Here is a 22,319-nt window from a genome sequence, read left to right on the forward strand (position 1 = left end):
ACAGGAAGGACATGCAAACTCCCAACAGAAAGGCCCCCTCGTTGGAATCGAACCAGGGTCCTTTGTGCTGTGATGCCACCGTGCCACCGTGCCTCCCTAATCAGTGATGGCTAATTCATTTTTGCAAGCACATCTGAGCAGCATCACCAAACTTCATGGTAATATATCAATATCTTTAAGGCAACTGACAGCAAATCAGGGAAAGAGCTGTTTAACACAAAAGTTCCAGCTGGAGGCTATGGGGATTCAGCTTAAAATAAACTGAACTACTTTGTAACAAGATTTCTTTCACCTTTTGTGTGTTTCAGCCTGCTTTACTCACAGAATGTCTTATTTCACAATGTGAATTAGAAATTAATGAAAAGAAAAAAAAAAAAAAAACATCAATTTTAATTTTTAAACCTCTGACAGCAGTTCAGCTTGAACAATGCTAATTTTCATCAAAAATCTTTTTTTTTTCTTATAAAATTGTGAATAAGGGGTTAGTAAAGGGGAGCCAAATAAGCCACACTGGGGCACTATATAAACCTTTATTTTCATAGTGAAATTCATCTGATGGATGCGGTCTACGCTGAAGCTGCAGCACACTTTCACCAAAGAACCATAGGCTTAGGCCTTAGTGGATAGCGTACAGACCTGTGGGGAAAGGTCAATTTTAATGACCCTTGGGGGGTAGGGCATGCTAGGACCCTTTAGGAGTTCAAAGAAGACATAAATGAGTAACTTGGCTATTAGTATGAGGATAGAAGCAGAATGTTGAGCTAAATCTAGGGTGATTGCCGAAGGACAAAGAGCTTGGCATTTAATGAGTGAGACTGTACTTGGAGAATATACTTACTAAAAGGTGTCAAAAACAACAACAGCTGTTACACACACAAACATTGATTATTTTGATTGACTGTCTCATGTGTAATATAATATTCCTTAATTTTTGTCAATTTTGCAAACTACATCGAGTCGTTGCTCTAGAGTAATAAGAAATAAGAGTAAGAGTATAAGAGAAAAAGAGTAAAGAGAAATAAGAGTACCGGTAAGAAGAATAAGAGTAAAAAGAAATAATATGGTATCTACTTTATTGTATGCCTGCCATCCCACATTTTTTTAGTTGTCAACAGGAGGAGAGAAAGACATCTGCTGGGAGATTCTGAAATCAAGCAGATTAAAAAACTGTAGAGTTGTACTTAAGAAAAAAAAAAAGGAAAAGAAAAAAATAGCCCTGAATCTCCTCATGATTTGCCCATGTGGAAAATCTGCAGTCCCTTGCACACTGGCAAAGTTTCAGAAATTAATTTGTGTGTGTGCAACTGTGTGAGGAAAGGAATTTAAGTACATGGTTGCTTGCAAGTCTATATGGCAGGCAACTTGAACAATGGTTGTGAGATTTCTTCCCAGCCTTCTTTAACTTCTCTCATAGTTGGGATTAAGGTGCTGTCAGCGCACAGTATCATGGGACCCTCTGCAAATGGAAAGATTATAGAGCAAATAGTACCGGAAGGCTTATGGCGCTATCTTTCAACATTTTGTGTGACTTCCCGGCAGCTTTAAACAGACTTTTTCTTATGTGTGTGACCTGACACTTTTGCCAAACTTCCTCACCTGTAACTGTCACTCAAACTACAATGTGGCACATTTGACAACTCTACTTGTCTTTACTTGACACTGCCTTACTGTTTAATCTCCCACAACATCCCCATCTCCCACAACAGTCAGCATTGTTTCTCAATGCATCGTTCATCCAAATAAAACTCCCTTTGAGAACCTGGAGGAGATTCGAGTTGAAGTTCCTTCCCTTGTCAACAGTGGTCCTCGCAGCCAGGACCCAGCTGCTCCTCTCTGGCTCACGTGGGAGAGGCATCTGGGAGATGTTATCTGCTGACTTCAAATGAGCACTGAAGATGAGGCAGCTTTGTTAGGGAACACTGTGTCTCCACCATGTAATTTGTAATTGTTTTTATTCCTCCTTTCAGCAGAGCCTCTCACTGTCTCAGGATTTATCATTAGAGCGTGCCGTTGGTTTCAAAGAGAGGAGGCCAGATTTGGATGCAACACAGTTACAATTTAAAATGGCATAATGGGGACTTGGGAATGACCTTGATGAAATAGCCCAGAGTCCTCTGGAAAGAAAGGTCTTTGCTGACTGTAGCTATGAAAAAAATTACAGCTATTAAAGTTGTCTTTGTGGAGTCATCTGCTTTTATCTCACCACTGTACTAGACTGAGGCACAAGTCATTAAGGGGCAGCGGATTTTAATAAAAAACTTCACCCAGTTCAGTATCTACAACCGTATCTTCATTCCTGTGGTCATCAGTGTGATAAGTGAAGCCTGCAAAAATAAAACAGAAAGAACTATACATCATAGTTTGATGTCACAATTTGTTGAGTTCTAGCAGTTTTATTACGAAGAACAATATCACAAATGGATGTTAGTCTATAAAAGTAGTGTAAAGAAATGTGATGGGGAATTTTTATTTATACCAGTCTGAAAATATGACATCCCTAAAATATTGAAAAGATATAAAAAAAAGGTTAAAATTGTTTTGTGAGAACTTTTTATCATCAATCTCAGGGTAACATACTTTAAGTAACATATATGGACATACAACAATTCAGTCATTATGCCATCAAGTACCTAGATATGACAAGAAAAACTTTATTTTTGGCCTTAAAACAGGAAAACAAGCTCTAATGGAGACCTCTAGAGTTCACTCAGAATGGGCAATTTATAGGTTACAATATACAAGAAACTCATCCTCACATTCAGGCTGAAATCAGAGAAAAATTCAATGTATCCAAACCACTGTCTTTATGATAAATTATGGTAATAATGTCTGTATTGCCATCAAATGATTGTGTATTTATTGAGGAGCATGTTCTGAGACATTACATCGAAGCTGCAGTAGCCAGAGGATGTACATTCAACAACTCTGCTATGTTTGCTGGTTTGGCAGATGAAAATAGCTTGTGAATTTCCGGTGCTGAAAGGAAGATTAATAAAGAATAGCTTTGTTCATGAAATTAATGCATCTCTAATATTTGAGTCATATTCATTTATTGCTAAATGAGGCTTAAATGCATCATTCCAAAGTAAGATTAGTATAATTGCTTATTTTGCCTTCTGACTGACTGTGTTTGTTTTTCTGTTATGCTAAAGAAAAATCTTTGGTACATTCCTATCAAAGAATGTGAACAAGTTCATTTCCCAGTATACATCAGTATGATAATTTTTATAGAAATGGATTTAGCTTTATGAGAGTAGTAAATGCGAACTTAAAAATGTCAAAATGTCCTTATTTAATAAAACCATATACAGGACTGTCTCAGAAAATTAGAATATTGTGATAAAGTTCTTTATATTCTGTAATGCAATTACAAAAACAAACATGTCATACATTATGGAGTCATTACAAATCAAATGAAATATAGCAAGATTTTTATTATATTAATATTGCTGATGATGGCTTACATCTTAGGAAGACTCAGAAATCCTATCTCAAAATATTAGAATATCATGAATAAATATTTTTTGTTTTTTTAATTGCATTACAGAAGAACTTTATCACAATATTCTAATTTTCGGAGACAGTCCTGTACATAGGCGAACAAAGCCTTAGCACATCCACCAGACGGTCAGTAAAGCAAATCATGAAAAGACCGCTACTTACTCTCTTCTACCAGGACATGTTTATTTACAGCGGCAAATGACAGGAGTCACAACTGTTCCACAGGTACATACAGAGAGACATCAATAGTTCCCACCTCCTGCACAAAGCACGCTCAGCGGGGATGGCCCGAGGGATGCAGGGAGCATGGGGACAAAGAGGACACATACTGTACACTGAGATCAAACACACCTGTTTAACCCCCTATAAGAAAGGACTGGGGTGTGGTGGAGGAGACAGGGGGAGGGAAGGTGAGAAGGTAAAGAGGGGGGCGGATTCAGACTCATAGTCAATTACAAAAGAACATGTACAAATCGTATCACCCCCAGGCACTGTGCTCCCGTATTTACAGTCGTTGAAACAGGCAGTGGAACCACTCCACAGTAGGACCATCCATTTCAGATATGCAAGTACATTGGCTCGCTGAGAGAAAACAAAGCAAGCACTATGAGGTCCGTTACAAAACCAGTGGGTTCTGAGAGGCTGGGAATAGTGGCGAGGTGCGGCGGTGGCAGAGTGCCTCACGGACACATATGTGGCGCGCTGCGGTCTGGGGAATTCAATCACTGTTGAGGACTGCATAATCAGGTTTTACTTCTTTGAAAGTCAGTGTGAGAGCTCTCACTGACTAACAGTCAGACATTCACGCTCACTCATCAACATAATCATGGAGCTAAGATGTGTAGTTTGTAATACTCTTTTATATAAATACTTTGTAAAATAAAGTAAATGTTGTAAATTAATAAATAGCAAGATAAGCAAGCTATTAACACGATATAATTTCAGACATTTCAAAAACGAAACATTCTTGCAGTGAAATCTTAATGGGCTTAGATGCATGTATACACACACACACACACACACACACACACACACACACACACAAACAAAATAACTTACTGATCATGCAGATACATTTGAAAGACATACATGCAACCTGATAATGACGATACACAACAGGGTGTATTCTCACACACACATGCATGAATGTCCACACACACACACACACAATCACACACACACACACACACACACACGCATGCGCGCCAAGAAGTTGAGTCATTATGTCTTTTCAAACCAGATTCCTGCAGCCTGTCACCACATTGTGCTCGAGAAGTACAGCATCATTCTGACATCAAATTGTACCAGCAAGTTACACATATCTGTTTCAGTCCAGTGTGTAAAACCCACAATTCTAACACTACATTTCCCAGAAGTCACAGCATCACAATAAATTCAATTTTTCTGACACAATTTTCTGACAGTTTGTGGCAAATAAGCAGGTAAGTTGTAGTCTAACACACTTCTGGTGGTTTACATTGCTGTAGCGGCATTGGGGGGCACACTAATATCATAATTACTGCCTCCATTGAAATGCAGTGAAATAGCTGTAGGGCATGGATTTCTTAAGAGAGAGCAAATGACTTTAAAAAGCAATATTACACCACCACTGAACTTCAGACCAAAACACAAAAGAGGAAAAAACAAATGTTTTTCATTTGAAGAGTGTTCACAGAAAAAAGGGTAAAGAAAGAAAGTCTAAGCCTGCCCTTTTTGGACAAAAAAAGACAGACACATTTTTTTTGAGTATATTTACATAAAAGCTCTGTAAAATCTTATTTTTTTTCATCTATGTACAACACATGACAACATTAGAGGGAGTGGCATCAGACCATAAAATAAAAGCTGCAGATTGAAACAGGAGTAACCAAAGGAACCCAAAATTGATCATTCATGACACACATGTTGATTTATTTCTTGACAGCTTTCATTTACTAGATCACTCCACACTCCTAAAGTCCTCTATTAGCAGTCTGCCCTGCTCTTATTGATAGCAAAGATGACATGAAACCATCCAAGCCATTTTAAGAACCATCCTGACGTGCTGTTACCCTTAACAATGATGAGGAAAACCTGGATGCAGACATTGTTAGACAACTAATCGGTTAAAGTGTCAACATTATTCATTTTCAATACTGTATAAAAGGCTAGTTGAGAAAGAAAAATAATGCAAACAAGTGTGGTATGCAATTATATAGTTGAATTCATTACTGTAGTAGCACATATTTTTTTTTTCTGCAACGCAAAAGACAGCCCTTAAGAGAACAGTATTCTTAAATATGAAATCCAAATTATTCTTAAGAAAAAAATTAAAGATTCAGTTCAGTTTAATAAAATTTCCACACAAGAAATGTCATGAGAGCCAGGAGTTGCTTTCTGCTGAATTAATAAAAAGAAATTAAATATTATCAAGAGCAGTTAAATACTGTGGCCATACTGAGCTGTGACTTATAGTTGCTATATGGTGAGAGTAATATGCGGGTTGTTGAAAGAGACAGTGAATTAAGAAGCATCATAAGAGAGGAAATAAAAGAAAATCCGAGTCAACACAAAATGTCAAGAAAAGCAAAATGATCATTAATCAAAGCTGTTCAACTGTTGTCATGTTTGTAAGCACATGATACATACTGCATATCATTCAGGGCATTGAAAGGGCTGACACTCTCTTCCTTTGTATTTTCTTTCTAATATTTTTATGTACACATGCCATTTACTGGGCATTGTTATAAACAGTTACGGTATTTTACTCCACTATTTCCCAGTGTTATATTTTCTTGATTTTGGTCTTGTGATCTGAATGTTCTTTTGGTGGTGGGGGAACAGGGCTGACAGACTCTTTATGCTTTGCTGTCATCTGGCTTTGTGTGGATACTGTTGTCGCTGTGCACTTTAATTTCAATCGTATCTGGCTTGAGAGACTCTTTTCCATTTTCTTCCTTCAAGGGTAATTTCCTGTGGAATAATAGGAAGGACAAAAAGCAGAGAAATGGATGAAAGACATGTGGTGTGTATACTTCATGCTGGTATTTACACAAATTGAACAGGCACATTGAATGAACTGCAATTTTTTTTTTGCATGGTGCAGGCAAATACAGAGAAATGTTAAATAGGCCCTACTTTTGTGTTTGGAGCCCTACAGTTATTACCTTTTGGGCTGAGTGATGTCCCAAGTGGGATTATTAAACATGCAACAATTGAAGTCAGAAGCAGGGAAATTAAATATAAGAATGGCTCTTTTGGTCACCAAGATGTTATTCACTGTATGCCTATCTTTGGTCAAATTGAGGACACACAACCTAAAATAAAGTTTTCCTGATTGTTGTAGTTTGCCAGTTTTTTGAAATCTTTTGGAAGGAGCAGGAGGAAGAAGAGGATATCATAATATGATTCATCTGGGATAAATAACAACCCAGGTACTATTTTCCAGAATAGGAACTTCTTATGAATTAAGTTCTGAAACGTAGAGAAACTCAGACTCAAACTCATTTCACTGACCCAAACTTTAACAGCCAGAGTTAACAACCACATAATGTGAATGCCCAAAACATAAAAAAGAACATCTATATATGGTGAAGACCATTTCAATGGCTGGTTGGGCAATCTAAGGACAATCAAACCACGACCTTTTGTCTAACATAGGGGGATACTCTGACCTAAATCCAACGAAAATAGAACTACAGTATTGTTAATCAGACTTTGTCAACCATCCATACATCCATACATCCATACATCCACTCAGCAGCTTGACTTAAATGCAATTGACTGAAGACAATCCTGACTATCACTGGGCAGGAAGTGGATATATTCTGGACTGGTCAGTCGTGAATCACTTGGCCACATGTAGAAAAATTTCACCATTCAGTCCTTCACTAAGCTCTGTGCTTAATTTAATCTCTCATAAACGTACTACATGCATTTGGACTGTGCACAGAAAGTGGAGAACGTGGGGATAAAGGTTATACTCATAATATTCTGGATGTGAGGCACTGACCTCTGAGCCACTGTGTTGCCTGCTTTCCTGCTGTATGTTTTGTTTTCCTGTAACTTAGTGAGTTACAAAACCGTGCCATGACCACGGAAAATAAAATAAAAAAAATCCCATAACTGAATTACATTTCCTCTTCATTCACTCTCATCCTCTGTATGCCTGAAACACAGTTCTAACTGTTCAGTATCGGGGAAACACTTATTGGGAGTTTGTTTCCCAAGTTGTAAGCATATTTAAAAACTGTGACAGAAGGTCACACTATCTTTTCAGGACAAAAACAGAGAAAAAATTGAGAAGCAGGCACTTCTGAAGTCCATAAACAAGTGCTGTATATTTTTCAATCTCTATGAGCATATACAGTATATATCCGATGATGACAAATGAGTATGAATGTACAGATGAAATTTGTTAATTAGTAGTAGTTACAAATTCAATAGTAGACGCACTGACCATGTAAAAATGTGTGACTGAAATCTTAAAAACTGGACGAAGCAAGGATTTTGACCATTGAGTCTCTTTAGAATGTTTTGCTTAAAAAAATCCTAGATGTCACATTCATGCATTCAATGTTTTTACGCAAAAGACTACGAAAGACGAGGAATTCTAACTGCAAAATAAAACAGAAACAATCCCATCTGATTCTCATCACTTCTATGTCCTCACACTTCGTCAAAGCAGGATATTGCTCTTCATCAGTGTCCCTGTCTTCCAGTTCTTATGACCGTGGTGACCTGAATTATCACATGCACTTTAGGGCTGCCCCATTTCATTTTAATTTGATTTATTTTAAAGAAGAAGAACCCTATATTATATAGGTATGTATTATTAAGCACAAGCCATTTGACTTGCAGACCGCACCTTTTCAGACATTCATCACATCTTTAGCGAGTCTTGTTTGAGGTAACTCAGCAGAAAGTCATCATACCCTTATCTTTATGATAATGTGATCATAAGATGAACATCTAACCAACCTGTGTTCCCAGTAACAAAATATATGGAAGCTTTTATCTGTGCTTAGCACACATAACCACTTTATCTTTTGGCAGTTAATACAGGGACTGAAAGAAGGGTCAGGTGAGAGTAATACAGTGGCATCGAGAGATCAGCTGCATGATGTGACATGAATATTTGTAGCCTTCATGCTTGCTTTTAGGAAGTCATGACATAACAAGGACATACTCGCTGTAAAACATATAAAAAGCCTTATGCAAGAACAGTTGAATAGTTGGGCTTCTTTTATGTGAAATGTAAATTCTTCAAAGCTGGGATTCTATCATGAGACTTCTCAAGACAATTTCTGCTTCAACAGAAGCTTAATCCTGCGTCACAACAAAAAAAAACTCAAACCTCATAAGGATATATTATAAAATGAAGAAACTGAGTTGTTGCTGTTTTTGCACTTCAAAGATTTAAATGCTTTTTCTCTTGGCGTGGAACTGAAATAAATAAATACTGAGAAGTGTCATTTTTAACTGAAATGCACAATCTTAGTTTAATTGGCTCGTTCGCTTCTTGTCTTTCAACGTGTGTTTTTAGAATTCTATTGAGGAATTAAGCACAGGATTAGATGAGTATCGGTCTCCAGCAGGTTGGCTTTAAACGAAATTGTGTGAGCTACTGATTTCCTGAAGCCACGTGTTTACACTTTGTTCTTATTCCAGCTCCTGTTAAGTGTCCAACATGTGCTCATGCAAAGCATAAGCCGCCCACTTGTGCTTTTAATATGAGAATGTGCTGTGTTACATCTGCAGTTTTACTAAAGTTTTCAAATGAATAAGAGTAAACCTAAACATCCCATCTAAAATATCCTACTTTCCGCCTTTTTGATAAATGCAAACAAGAAGGAAATACTATGCACAAAATAATCTTCTTTTTTTACATTTTTTAATCCAAAACAGCATGTTCCTTTACTTTTGCACAAATACTGAAAGAAAAAACACTCTTGCACCAGTAATAAGTTAGCAATATATAGTAGTATATAAGCTGTATGTTTGAAGTATTTCTTAACAGGTGATCGGGTATAAAATTAATATCAATAAAATTCTTATTAAAAAAATGGGAAAATTGCCCCAAAGTGTGTGAGTGAATGGTTGTCTATATGTATATGTGACTCTGCGATACGTGGCTGGCAAACAGTCCAGGGTGTATCCCGCCTCTCGCCCGATGTCAGCTGGGATAGGCGCCAGCATCCCCTTTGACCCTGAATGCAGGTTAAGTGGCAGACGATGGATGGGTGGATGAAAACTCTTATATAATATTCCAACACAGAGTAGAGAAATCATCAAAGGTTAAGCAAAATCTGATGCCCCACGACCAATTTTATCTTGCAAATACATCCTTTTAGTTGTTAAAGGTTAGAAAACAAATCGTATATCAGTGCTTACTGAGAATTTTTTTGGAAAGCTAGTTCAATAATTCCATCCCAAACATATTGTAGAAGATTAAAATCATACAAGGTCCACAAGGTGATACATTCTTTGGAAAACATCAAAACACTAGATAAAGTCATAAAGTTTGCAGTGAAATATAAAAGTGTCATGCTACTCGAATATTGATTTAATCGCGTGCTTGCACTCTGGTTTAGAATTATCATGCAGATGACATTGTGATCTGTAGTGAGAGCAGAAAACACGTAGAGGAAAATCTAGAGAGGTGGAGGTATGTTTTGGAAAGAAGAGGAATAAAAGTTAGTTGCAGCAAGACAGAATTTATGTGTGTGAATGAGAGCAACTCGGGTGGAACGGTGAGGCTACAGGGAGTGGAGATCCAGAAGCTGGAGGATTTCAGGTCAACAGTCCAGAGCAACAGAGAGTTTGGAAAAGAAGTGAAGAGACGGGTGCAAGCATGTTGGAATGGGTGGAGAAAAGTGTTGGGGATACTATGTGATCGAAGACAGCAATGCAGAGTATATGTGTGTGAATTAGAGGAACCCAGGTGGAACAGTGAGGCTACAAGGAGTGGAGATCAAGAAGTTGGAGGATTTCAGGTACTTGGGGACAACTGTACAGACCAGCAGAGCGTGTGGAAAAGAGGTGAAGAGACGGGTTCAAGCAGGCTGGAATGGGTGGAGAAAAGTGTCAGGGGTACTATGTGATAGAAGACTATCAGCCAGAATGAAAGGAAAGGTGTACAAGACAGTGGTTAGACCAGCGATGCTGTATGGACTAGAAACAGTTACAATGACGAAAAAGACAGCAGGCAGAACTAGAGGTTGCAGAGATAAAGATGTTGAGGTTCTCTTTGGGAGTGACCAGGATGGATAGGATCAGGAATGAGTCTATCAGAAGAACAGCACATATTAGATGTTTTGGAGAGAAGGTCAGAGAAGCCAGAATGAGGTGGTTGGGTCAGAGGAGAGATAGTGAATATATTGGTAGACGGATACTGGAATTGGAGCTGCCAGACAGGAGGTCTCAAGGAAGACCAAAGAGAAGATTTATGGACGTAGTGAGAGAGGATATGAAGGTAGTTGGTGTGAGAGAGCAGGATACAGAGAAAAAGGTTAGATGGAGAGAGTTGATTCGCTATGGCGACCCCTGAAGGGAAAAGCCGAAAGAAGAAGATATGGCATAAATCAGTTAAACTTATTGATGATATTGATTTATACGTTTAAGTTAGAACTCACAAGAATGGTGAAAAAAGCTACAAGAAATACAGAAAATTGGACAGAGAAGCTGGGACAGTATTTCCAGGGTAGCTTATTTAGGGCGAGTTAGACCCCTACAACTGTTCTCTCAGCATTCACTCTCTTATTCTATACTTGTATCACACAAAAATGAGATGTTAGGGGTTCTTGTCAGTACTGTCTACAGGGAACTACAGGGAAACAGATAACAGCTCTGGAGGCGGGCACTCATTTACTTCCATGGAAATTACAAAGTGAAGCATGAAGCCATAAAAAGTTTAATCTCTGCATTCCCTGCATTGTACGTCAATGAAAGATCTTCACCAGCTTACACTAGTTCAGCAATTAGTTTAGTGTAATAGGGACAAAATAACAAACTGTGTGGGCTCTTCTAAAAACCTTCAAATAATAATGAAATAATATGGTCAAATTGAAATTTGTGCATGATTTCGCAGGCTAGAACTAATTAAGACATCTGTTAAAGGCTGCTTTTTTCACAATTAACATATTTTTGGGGTAGTGGCGTTCATGTGACACATGCAAGCCAGATACTGAATTTTTGAGCAAGTTACACTATTTCAAAGTAGCAATTCAGTTTTTTTTCATATCAAATCAGCTTGTATTTGACCTGTTTTTAAATGTTGCCATGGGAGAGAATTTCAACAAATCAGAATCACATCAGACGGGTCAGCTTGAGACCACTAAGGTGGGGTATTTTCCTTTAAAGATGAGGAAACAATACAAAAATCAATATCTATTAAAATCAAAAGGTTTAACTTAATAGTTGTCAACAGATACCCTGATATTTCCAGAACCTATATTTAATCAATGTCTAACTAAAGATGATTTCTGCAATATATGGGCATTCACAGCTTTAATTTTTGGCAACCCTAGATTGTGGATGCAATTGATGGACAGTATATATACTCTATATACAGATGTGGTCGACATTCGAAAAGCCTGTTGGTGCCATTATGATGCAGTCTGTGTGACTTTGTGTGTCAAGTAGTACATAGAAAAACAATATGACGATAAATGCTGAAAATGATAAACAATTGGATCATAGGGCTGTTGGTTTCCATTTTTATCCAAATCTATTAGTGGATACTTCTATTTTCACCATACATTCTGGTTATCTTACCATAAACACAAAATAAGAAAACCCACAGAAGGACTGCATACCCTGAAGGTGATGGATTTCAGGGTATCACCCTGAGATCAAGGACCTTCATATGTTGTTATGGGATTCAGTGTGTATGTTTTAATGTGTGAGAAAAGGTTAAGGGAACTTAAGTTATTCTTTACCAAGGCTAAATAAATATAACTACTATCTACTACTTTTACCTGCTTTTTTGGGTATTCTTTTAACAAAGCCTGTAGCTTTGTAAGATATATAGCAATATTTTTCCTTTAAGTAGGATTTAAATAAGCTGTTCTCTTACAGCCGGAATTCAAACTATGTCCTTCCTTATCCAAACCAAAATAAATCTGTGTGTGAATTTTTTTGTTTTTTTTTAATTTTTACTCACAAAATTATACAGTTTCTTGCACAGTAAAACTCAACATAGAACATAAAACATATCATTATAGCACCCTTTAACCAAAGCTGTCTGACCAAAGTGAGTAGTTCTGATTAATGTGCATTTATTAATGTGCACCTTATTTTCAGTTATTCATATATATATATATATATATATATATATATATATATATATATATATATATATATATATATATATATGTATATATATATATATGACTAAAAACTGGTTTCAGGGTATAGGAAAACAAAAGTTCTTCCAATTATGATCTTTATTTTTCAGTATGAAACAAAGATACTTATTAAAGAATTCAATCTCACAAATCGCCAAAGCTCCAGTTGAAGAAGTGGGAAATTTGAAGATGAGGAGAAATTGTATGAATATGTTAAATTTGATATATAGTTTGGGGGAAAATTAATGTTTGCTTTAGCCTCATCTTTACACTTCACACTGATGAGTTAAGAACAATACAGGATTGTTTGACTTCAGGTGACTATATGGCATATCTCAAACATGCAAGAAAAAGTCTTCATCTTTGTCACTTATCAGGCTGAAGCACAGACCCATTTCAGCAACAGGAAAGGTAGCTGAATGTGAACTGAAATTGTATGACTGTAGGATGCTTTCCCTTAGGTGCTGGTAATGAAGCTACTGAAAGGCCAGACGGATATATAAATCTATTTCTGGATCGGTGCCTGACAGTTTAACAGCAGGGATGGACTCACATAACTCCATATGCTCTCTACTTCTTACACACTGAAGATGAGCTCTGTTCATCCACCTCCAATCCTCATTCTTTTTCCACACCCTGACATGTTGCCAGTCAAGAACCTGAGTTGAACACTCAAAAACTAGATGTGAGTATTGATTTTTTTGATGGGGGCCACTGTGAACAAGGCTGAATTTTCAACTTTTCCTGAGGCAACAACAATCCTCAGCATGTCCTGACTGATCTTAGAACTGTTTGACAGATTCATAATCACAAGACACCTTTACATCCATATCCACATCCATCATCTGCTGGTCAGACTTTGACACTGAGGATAAGCTGCTCTGCTGAGAGAGCCCATGACAGCTGATTGCCCCCCACAAAGATTTTGTGCAGAAATGAGGAGAAAAAACAAGTACATGCGATTGTGTTCAACCGAGTCAAGCCAGAGATCTGTTTGTCTGAGAAACTTTCAGCTTCAGTAATTGTAGCTTTGGAGTTCCTCCTTGGCCTCCCACATACAATTTTCTTTGATGTAATTTACTGAAAACAACTGATGAATTACAATCTTTGCCTTCGTTTAGAGTTGTCCAAATAATAAATGTTTACTGTTTGCAAGCCTACTTACAGTATATCATTTCAACTACTGGTGCCTATGCTTGATGACCTTCACATCTAAAGTGCTGATACCTCACATATCCAACGAGGGCTTCTCAGCTATGATCTCAATATCATTGTACTATACTGCACTTATATAAGTTATAATGGTATGACTTGCTTTAGAAAGACACAAACCTTACATAAAATTCATTGAAATTGTACAGAGAACTTCATTTCTGGTTAAGGACACTTTCTGAATAGATTTTTTTTTTTTTTTAAATAAAAAAGCAAACTAAATATCTCTCTTGGCTGGTTGCCTTCATTTCCTTTATCTCAGTCAGATAAGGTCAGACTTTCTCATTAGTTATCCATGGACCAAGTTTATTTTGTTAATGCATTGAATCCTAGCACATTATACTTGTAGGTAATTTGCAGATTCACATTTTTAGCAAAAGCAATAATTTATATGGTAACTTCAGGTTAAAGTGCAGGATTTTTAACACCACATGGGTAGTTCTTGACCAAGTTATCCCTCTTCCTCCGAGTAGCAAGTGCTTTTCTTTTTCTTACAACTGACTTTCGAACTGTTGCTGAATCAATGAGTTTGCGTGGCAATTTGATATATTGATATTAAAGACTTGTAAATGATGAAATAAAAATTCATATTGGCAAGCATATTTAATGTTTATGAATGAATTCATTAATTAATGTCATTTTATCTGTTATCTTTCTTCAGAAATTGAATTTGAGCCAGACAGTATGTTTCTAGAAAGTCTACAGGTCAAACTTCACTCAAGTGATCTTATGCAAACAAATTATATGTCCTCGGACTTTGGTTCTGTATGGCACTGAGGTCCTCAAGAAAACATTTCCATTTATAGGTTATCATTTACAGTAAACTCCTGATGTTTTCCACCAGAACAGCATGTCCTTTTATTAGTTATGTGATAATTTTAAATAATCAACTAACATCGCCTTGAGAAGTTGTAACAGTAGCATTTAGTGCTGTATTGTATCATAAAGATGAGATGCATTCTGTGTGCTGCCTGAGCTGGCAGTCACTCAGCCCTCCAGCACAGTGAGCTTAGTGACTCAGCAAAAGTCATCAGTCCTCCTCCTCCTCCTCTTTTGTTTCTCTGTGCCCTCTTCCTTCATCCCCCTTTTCAGCAGACACTTTCCTGGCAGACTGACAGTTTTGACAAAGAAATGGGGCTGCTGAGGCAAATTAATCAGTGAGTGTGCTCTTGTTCACAAAACCTTGGTTTGTTTCACACCCTGCATAAAGTAGTACTGGGATTAAATCTAAAAATGATTGTACTCTGAATGTAATGGGGATAAGCTCTCAAATTGCATGCTGTTTGATGGTAAAACTTCAGGTTTGCTCTTCTCACATGCAATATGGTATTAAATCTTCTTTCAAACTACATGCGCGCTTAAATGATAAGACCACAAGGGTGCATCCGTATCCGTACCATTACACCAAGTATGGTAACAGAAAGTTTAACCATGCACAACATCAATGCATTCATTGACACAAGGCATGCAACCCAGACATGACTTCACAGAACACTTAGAACTGATGTTAGTGAATAAGGCATCAATCGAAGACATACTGTGGTTGAAAGGGTGCTCGGGCTGCAGTTGTAGGTGTACCTAAATAGTAAAAAGAGGTCTCTTTTCTCATTCAAAGTAAAAAAAATCTTTAAGAGTATTCTGTTCAAACTGAAGTTGGGTTAAAACAGGAATGTGCTATTCATGTGTATACGAAAGGTGAAATTTGCAAAACAAAGCTAGAAAAACTCCATGGCAGCATGGACATTTGGCTACTATAATTCTGTTTTTTGAGAAGTATCATATTTCATGATTTATTTACATTTGGTGTTTCGTGTGTTTTCATAGATTTAGTTTCACCCATTCAGGTTATATCCACACGTACAGTGGAGAAAAAAATTGCCAGAGTGACCCAGTGCGACCCACAGGCATCAATAGACACATAGCAAATGTCCCCTCTGCAAGCATGAGTGGCCTGATGACTGACAAACATTGAAACATTGCCAATCCTTCATCAAAGTAGTAAGAGTTTTAGAAAAGACAAAACATAAGGAAAAACACTCACAGGTAGGCAGCCTTCCCCTCTTCTATTTCTTTGCCCTTTCCACTGGTGGCTGTTTTCTTGTTGCACAGTGTGCGTGTGATGCACATTAGCAGGCCACAGTGGCGCAGAAAGAAACAACTGATGTCCACCAGCACGAGAAGAAGCAAGAGTGCTCCTAGGCCAAGGCCCACCACCGCCCCCAGCCCCAGGCCGCTGAACAGGGATTCTGCTAAGGCAGTGAAACATAGATGCAGACAAACAAAAAGAAGAAGAAAACACTGTGAGCAATTTTGGTAAGGACATTGTTAAGATGAGGGGAGAGGTAAGGGTCTGGTGCACAGCTGCTGGGGATTAGATATCTAGAAAAGGACATGTCCTCAGGTCAGATTCCTGTTGAGGATGATCACTGGCATCACAATGCCCCCCCCCCCCCCCCCCAAAAAAAAAAAAAAAAAAAACATGGGGGAGGATGGATATTACAAAGCTTTGCCAAACTAGAACACACTCACAAAAATAACTTTTACAGTGTTAACTTTTAAAACTACTTGAAGGTCAGCGAATTCCTCTGGAGCCAGTTGGACAGTTTCCAGCACACATAAATCCTAATCCACATCACCTCACTCGACATGACCCAAGCAGAGCATCTTCAAGATTATCGTGAGTCCTTCAAATTTCTTCAAAGCTAATCAGTTTCCTCCTAAAACTTCTGTAAGAGGATGCAAATATATAAATAAAGGAAGAAAAAAGAAGAACTGCTTTTCATCCAAATTAGATAGAAAACAATCTTTTTATGAAGATCATGAACATTTCTTTTTTTCTCTTAAGGCATTTTACCTACCTTACCCAGGAAATGACACCTGTCAACACATTCGCTTACAGATTTTGCCCTTCCGTAGCTCAAGGTAGCAAAAGTCAACAGTACAGTACAATCCCAGTGTCCACTGGGTACCTTTTATTTTGTAGCTTGCAGCACTTGATACATTCATGTGGGAAGTGAGACATGGCTTTCCAGCTTTAGTTAAATTATTTTATTTGCTTCGGTATGAAACCTTGTCTATAAAAATTTGCTCCTCGGGAAGGAAAAATAGGACTGCTTTCAATTATATGCAGAGCGATGTCAAGAGTGGCTCCCTGTTGACACAGTATTATGAATGTGTGCATTTTAGTGATGTAGGGTCAAGCAAATGGAACATCAACTGTAAGATCTGTGTTGACAGCTGGATGTCAGATCTTGCTAGGGGTATTCACTAGAAAAATGTTAATGAGATTAAATAACTTTTCCATTAAAAAATCTCACATGGACATTAAAGTACCTTTTAAAGTTATAAAGGTTGTGGGATATTACTATGGAGCGCACGATAGTGCATGTTTGAATGTCCTGCTGTATCCTACACAGTCACTTCACATCGGCAACTTTAATATCTGCTAGCAGACTTTTTGCTCCCGTTTTCAAGTATTTTCTTCAATGCGCTGAGGAAGACAGGATGTCACCTGATGAATCTTGATAAACTTTAAAAAGTCAATGCATTTCGAAACCAAAAAAGACATGATTTTTGCAAAGCGTGTTGTACATACGAATTGGTTGCATCGACTTAAGAATGGTGTTTGTTTTATAATTCAAGTGGATTTCTTGGCATTGACAAAACAAACATGAATCATACCACCACCTACTGTATGGGAGCTTTTCAGTGAGCATGTGTGCTTGGATGTGAAAAAGAAAAAACACTGCTAAACACCATTTTGGCTATTTAGGAAGAGGACAGGTATTTAACCAGGAATGTTCATTTCCAAGAATAATTATTCTAACCACCTGAGGCCACACCACCAAAGAAACACATGAAAATTGAGCATCACAGGAGTGGGGCAGATGAAGTGAGATACAGTAAAAAGCAAAAATAACTAAAATGGCTTTTCCCCACATTCCAAAGTGCTACTTTAATAAACACCCACTTGCGATGAGTAATCCTCACTCACATAGAGGAGTAGCCTCAGACTGTGGTATGGCTCACAGGTTTTTGTGACCTTGTTAGGTGACCCACCTGTTGTGCCGAGAATTTCAAGTTTAAATCAAATGTCCAATAGAAGTTGTTTCTACCCAGCACAAATGACCCAGCAATCCATGCTTCTTATATATAGCGTGTTGGCTAGATTATAATGTTCAAGAACCAAAATGCATACATTTACAAATACTTGTAATTGTGCCTTGGAAGTTAGCACTGTGGACCATCCAGGTGACTCATGTTTGTGACTTTGTTTTTGACTTGGAGGTGAGACTGTAGACAATGATGTTTGGCACTGGGACAAAACCCAGAGAGACAGACTGGAACCCAGAGAAGAGGAACCTTGTGGCAGAAGAGAAAATCTATTTGAAATACTTGACAATTTTGTGAATCTGGGATGCGGAATTTGAAACTTGAAACTGGATCAATATTTTCTCACTGCTGCAGCTTTCCTTTTTGTTATTCACCTTTTGGAAGTTCATCCAAGTTAATACTGAGATGTTTGCCTCTAATTTGGAGGCAGCAGACAATTGGCCAGCTACCTGAAGCATTCACATATCCCAGAGGAGAAAGAGAACATGAATCCATTCTATACTTTACTGTGTTTGTTTTCACCAATTTGCTGTGGACTACGGGTCTAAGATCAATTTTTACCTTTTTGCAAGTCATAAAGTTTGGGTCAGATTCTGACAGTCATAAAAAACATGACATGAAAAGTATTCTGGAAGGATTCATGTATTATATGCAGAAATTAGTAATTCACAGACAGAGCAAACCACTAAAAAGCTTGAGTTTTGAACCACTGAACACAGATTAATCAGTGCAGTCACTGGTGTTTGAATCAACCCATTTTATCCGTTTCAACGGCAAGGAATTCAAAAATTGTTTGTCCCATGATCAAATTGCAATTGACTGTATAAAATGGACAGTTACTCCATTCCATTAATTGAGTCACGAGGAATTTCATTCAACGAGTTCAGGCTTGAAAATATTTTTTAAATGGGAATAAATTTATGAACATGCTTTTACTTAGCAGGTCTAGGATAAATACCATATGAATGATATGGCCACAAATTTTTAATAGGGAAGGTTACAAGATTGTAGAGAACAGAGAAACAAAACTAAAAGTGAAATACAATGATATGCCAATGATGAAAATGGTTCTGAGAATTAAAGTAAATGATGTATTGGTGCTGGAAGGAAATCTGAAATAAAAAATGAAATCCTGCATTCTTTTCATGTATTTATAGTGGCTTTGAGGTCAAACTGGACTTAGAGTCAAGAGAAGGTTATGAAACTCCCTTTCAAGCTTTCAAGGGAAGAATGTGCCACTGCTCAGCGTATAGGTCTGTAGTCTCCAACCAGAGGTGGGATGCCCAAGCCGCATTCCAGATATATTCTGATGGAGACACATAATTCACAGAGACTACGTTATTTTTTTTGCAAGAGAAGAGAGGGCTACCCAAAACGAGCCGGTTAACAAATAAGCAAACAAGCCAAATGATTACTTATTACTAAGAAACTGCCCTGACGTTCTGTCAGACTTGTGCTTTGCAGCCTGCCTATTTCTATTAGAGGCAATGGGAGGTCCTCAGGCTACTTGTGGAATAAAGCTCATCTGGGAAGTGACAGCCAAAGCCAAAATGCCCAAATGAACTTATTTCAAAAACACAATTTTGTTTTAGCATGAAATATCAGGATACATTTTCTGTCTTGGTGTTAGAGTGTGTATGATGGAGATGGGAAACTATCTTTTGGAAGCTCAGGCATGAATAGCATTTTTTTAAATAAAAATATGTGTCCTATTCTGATTTATGGTAGAAAAGCAAGGTTACCTGCTGTTCTCTAGTGCGCCTTTGACTTGCAGTAGTTTGTCCAGGACAAAGAATGTATCTGTCTTATTTCTATGATTTTATCATGTCATAAGGAAATATATTTATCAGCAAAGATGGCTTTCTTCATGGAACTGCATAGATTCGGAAATTTAATGCACCACTGAATCATTGCATGGTCTTAAGTAATACTGGGTTTCTGTTAAATGCAGAATTATTTGCTAGAAGCAACAATGACAGTTAGTTAATCATCCCTCTGACAAGTAACAGATCGGGATGATGAACTAACTGTCATAAGAAGTAAAGTTGGGTGAAGAGCCAGGCATTTTGTGAATACTTTAATTTATATCAATGAGTAGTCACTTGTGGTAAAAAGTTATATTGTGGTGGTTTAAATGTTTCTGAATATTTTGAGTCATTCTTTTAAAGACAAGTGAAACCTTAGCCAATGATGCTGAAAGGGCTACAATTGAAAAAGACCTGATCTTCATAGAGTAATTTTAATGGGTTTTCTTGTATGAATAACTTAATTATACCTGCACTTCACTGCCATGTACAATTTAAAAAGTCTAATAAAATGCATAATTTACATAATCTGAAATAAAATTATGTCACTCTTTTTAGGGGTCATCTTTATGATACAAGTATTGTTTTTTCTCCACAATTTTATTCAAAATACCGATTTCTTTGGTCGCTGTAGCAGAGCACAGCTGGGTCTGTGTCATCGAAAATGACATTCTGTCTCTCACTCTATCCACGTCTAGCATCATTCTCCTTTCCATGCCCCCCTGCTGGAGGTCAGTCAGCTGCACGCATGTAATGACAGACAGAAGAATTCAAGCACAGCCGATGTTACACTGGGCAACAATGATTGCCCTCTGTGACTCCAAACATAGATGCCTCTCATGGCCAAAATATTGTGTAGTACTCTTTGAAATACGGTTGCAAGAAAAATGTCAGATTACATAGACAAACTTAACAATGAGAGCATCGGATGGAAATTTGCATACAGTGAAGATACGTAATGTTCTGGCTGAGGATGGATCTTGATTTGCACTTGGCACAGGCCTTAGATTGAGGTCTATAGAACTGAATGTCTCAGCACCTTGAATTTGTGACTTAAGTTTCTTACTTCAATATGTAAAAATGAATATTTGTCAAAGTTAACAGTAGGTGCAACAGGAAAATCAAGTACAGGTCAAAGGTATCAAATGAATAAATGGTGATGTTAAGGGAAGAGTTAATTAATATTTAATATTTAATATTTAAGTTAGTTAATATTTTGCGCTTCCTTTCTACAGAGAGGCCCCTAAGTTATTACAAATACAATCACTTAAATTTTAGAAAACTTGCTTATTAAATTCACTGCAAAATCATGAAGAGCTCCTTGGAAAATGAACAGGTATTTGATTTGTTGCCATTTCAGCGGGTTGGTTAAACCTTCAGTGACAGCGACAGCCACAGACTTTAGCTACATGACATGCGCGGTCATATTATGTCTATATTACTTCATGTTTTTTTTTCAAGTCAAGTTGGATTCTATTTCTATAGTGCATGAGCGCTATGGTCTCTATGGAGAACATAACACAGCACATTTGTCGGGTGAAACTTTACATGTAGTGCAGGCCTGGAACACTCTATAAAATGACTGTCCCATGAGCAAACACTAGGCATCAGTGATGAGGAAAAATTGCCCACAGACCTCAGGCAGATCCAAACTCAATGTGAGCTGCCTTCTGTCTAGACTGAATGGTGTTTAAAGAGAAGGAACAAGAGTGAAGGACAGATAAATAGAAAGCAATAGTGTGACAGAGGCAGAGGGAGGTATGAGAGTATGGAGGGACAGGCAGAAATGATCTATTACTAATATAATTAGTAGCGCTGAGAGTTACATGGTAAATACTAAAAGTATACATTAATAGCTTTAATATTCCTAAAAAAAATAACAATGGCAGACTCCTGGAAAAACTGCTGCAGTTGATCAATCCACACCCTCTGGGAACCTGCAAAATGAGTGAGCCCAGGGAGAAGATATGAGGTTACTATAATACTATGATGAAGGGACGTGAATGCAGACAGGATAGGACGTACAGGAGGAAAGAGAGACTGTGGCTGAGGTGCCTTCACTGGCAACAGATACTTGATAAAACAACTGTCTCTGCGTATACAGTATGTAAACATCCTCATACATACACACACACACACACACACACATACGTCTTCTTCTTCTATCAGCTTTTCCCTTCAGGGCTCGCCACAGCAAATCAACCTCAACCTTCTCCATCTCACCCTATTCTCTGTATCCTCCTCTCTCCAACTACCTTCATATCCTGTCTCACGACATCCATAAATCTTCTCTTTGGTCTTCCTCGAGACCTCCTGCCTGGCAGCTGCAATTCCAGCATCCGTCTACCAATATATTCACTAC

At 37.7% G+C, this 22,319-nt stretch overlaps 1 protein-coding gene across 3 annotated transcripts in view; it reads right to left on the reverse strand.

Annotated features, from left to right (window-relative positions):
* Window positions 1–3,670: 3,670 nt before the first annotated feature.
* Window positions 3,671–22,319, reverse strand: part of ncam2a (neural cell adhesion molecule 2a) — a 299,628-nt gene continuing 280,979 nt past the window's right edge. Inside the window, exons 16-18 of one of the 3 annotated variants that reach the window (XM_086148312.1) lie at window positions 16,081–16,288; window positions 15,578–15,617; window positions 3,671–6,453 (exon numbers count right to left, since the gene is read on the reverse strand). In XM_086148312.1, coding sequence (XP_086004438.1) covers window positions 6,397–6,453; window positions 15,578–15,617; window positions 16,081–16,288 — 305 coding nt within the window. In that variant the 3' untranslated portion in view covers window positions 3,671–6,396. The remainder of the gene's footprint in view (window positions 6,454–15,577; window positions 15,618–16,080; window positions 16,289–22,319) is intronic. The other 2 variants (XM_086148311.1, XM_086148310.1) reach the window with 2 other exon arrangements.

Source organism: Fistularia commersonii, chromosome 6 (assembly GCF_037954325.1).
Source record: "Fistularia commersonii isolate RoL2024-O1a breed Wild chromosome 6, RoL_Fcom_v1.0, whole genome shotgun sequence".
NCBI lineage: Eukaryota > Metazoa > Chordata > Actinopteri > Syngnathiformes > Fistulariidae > Fistularia > Fistularia commersonii.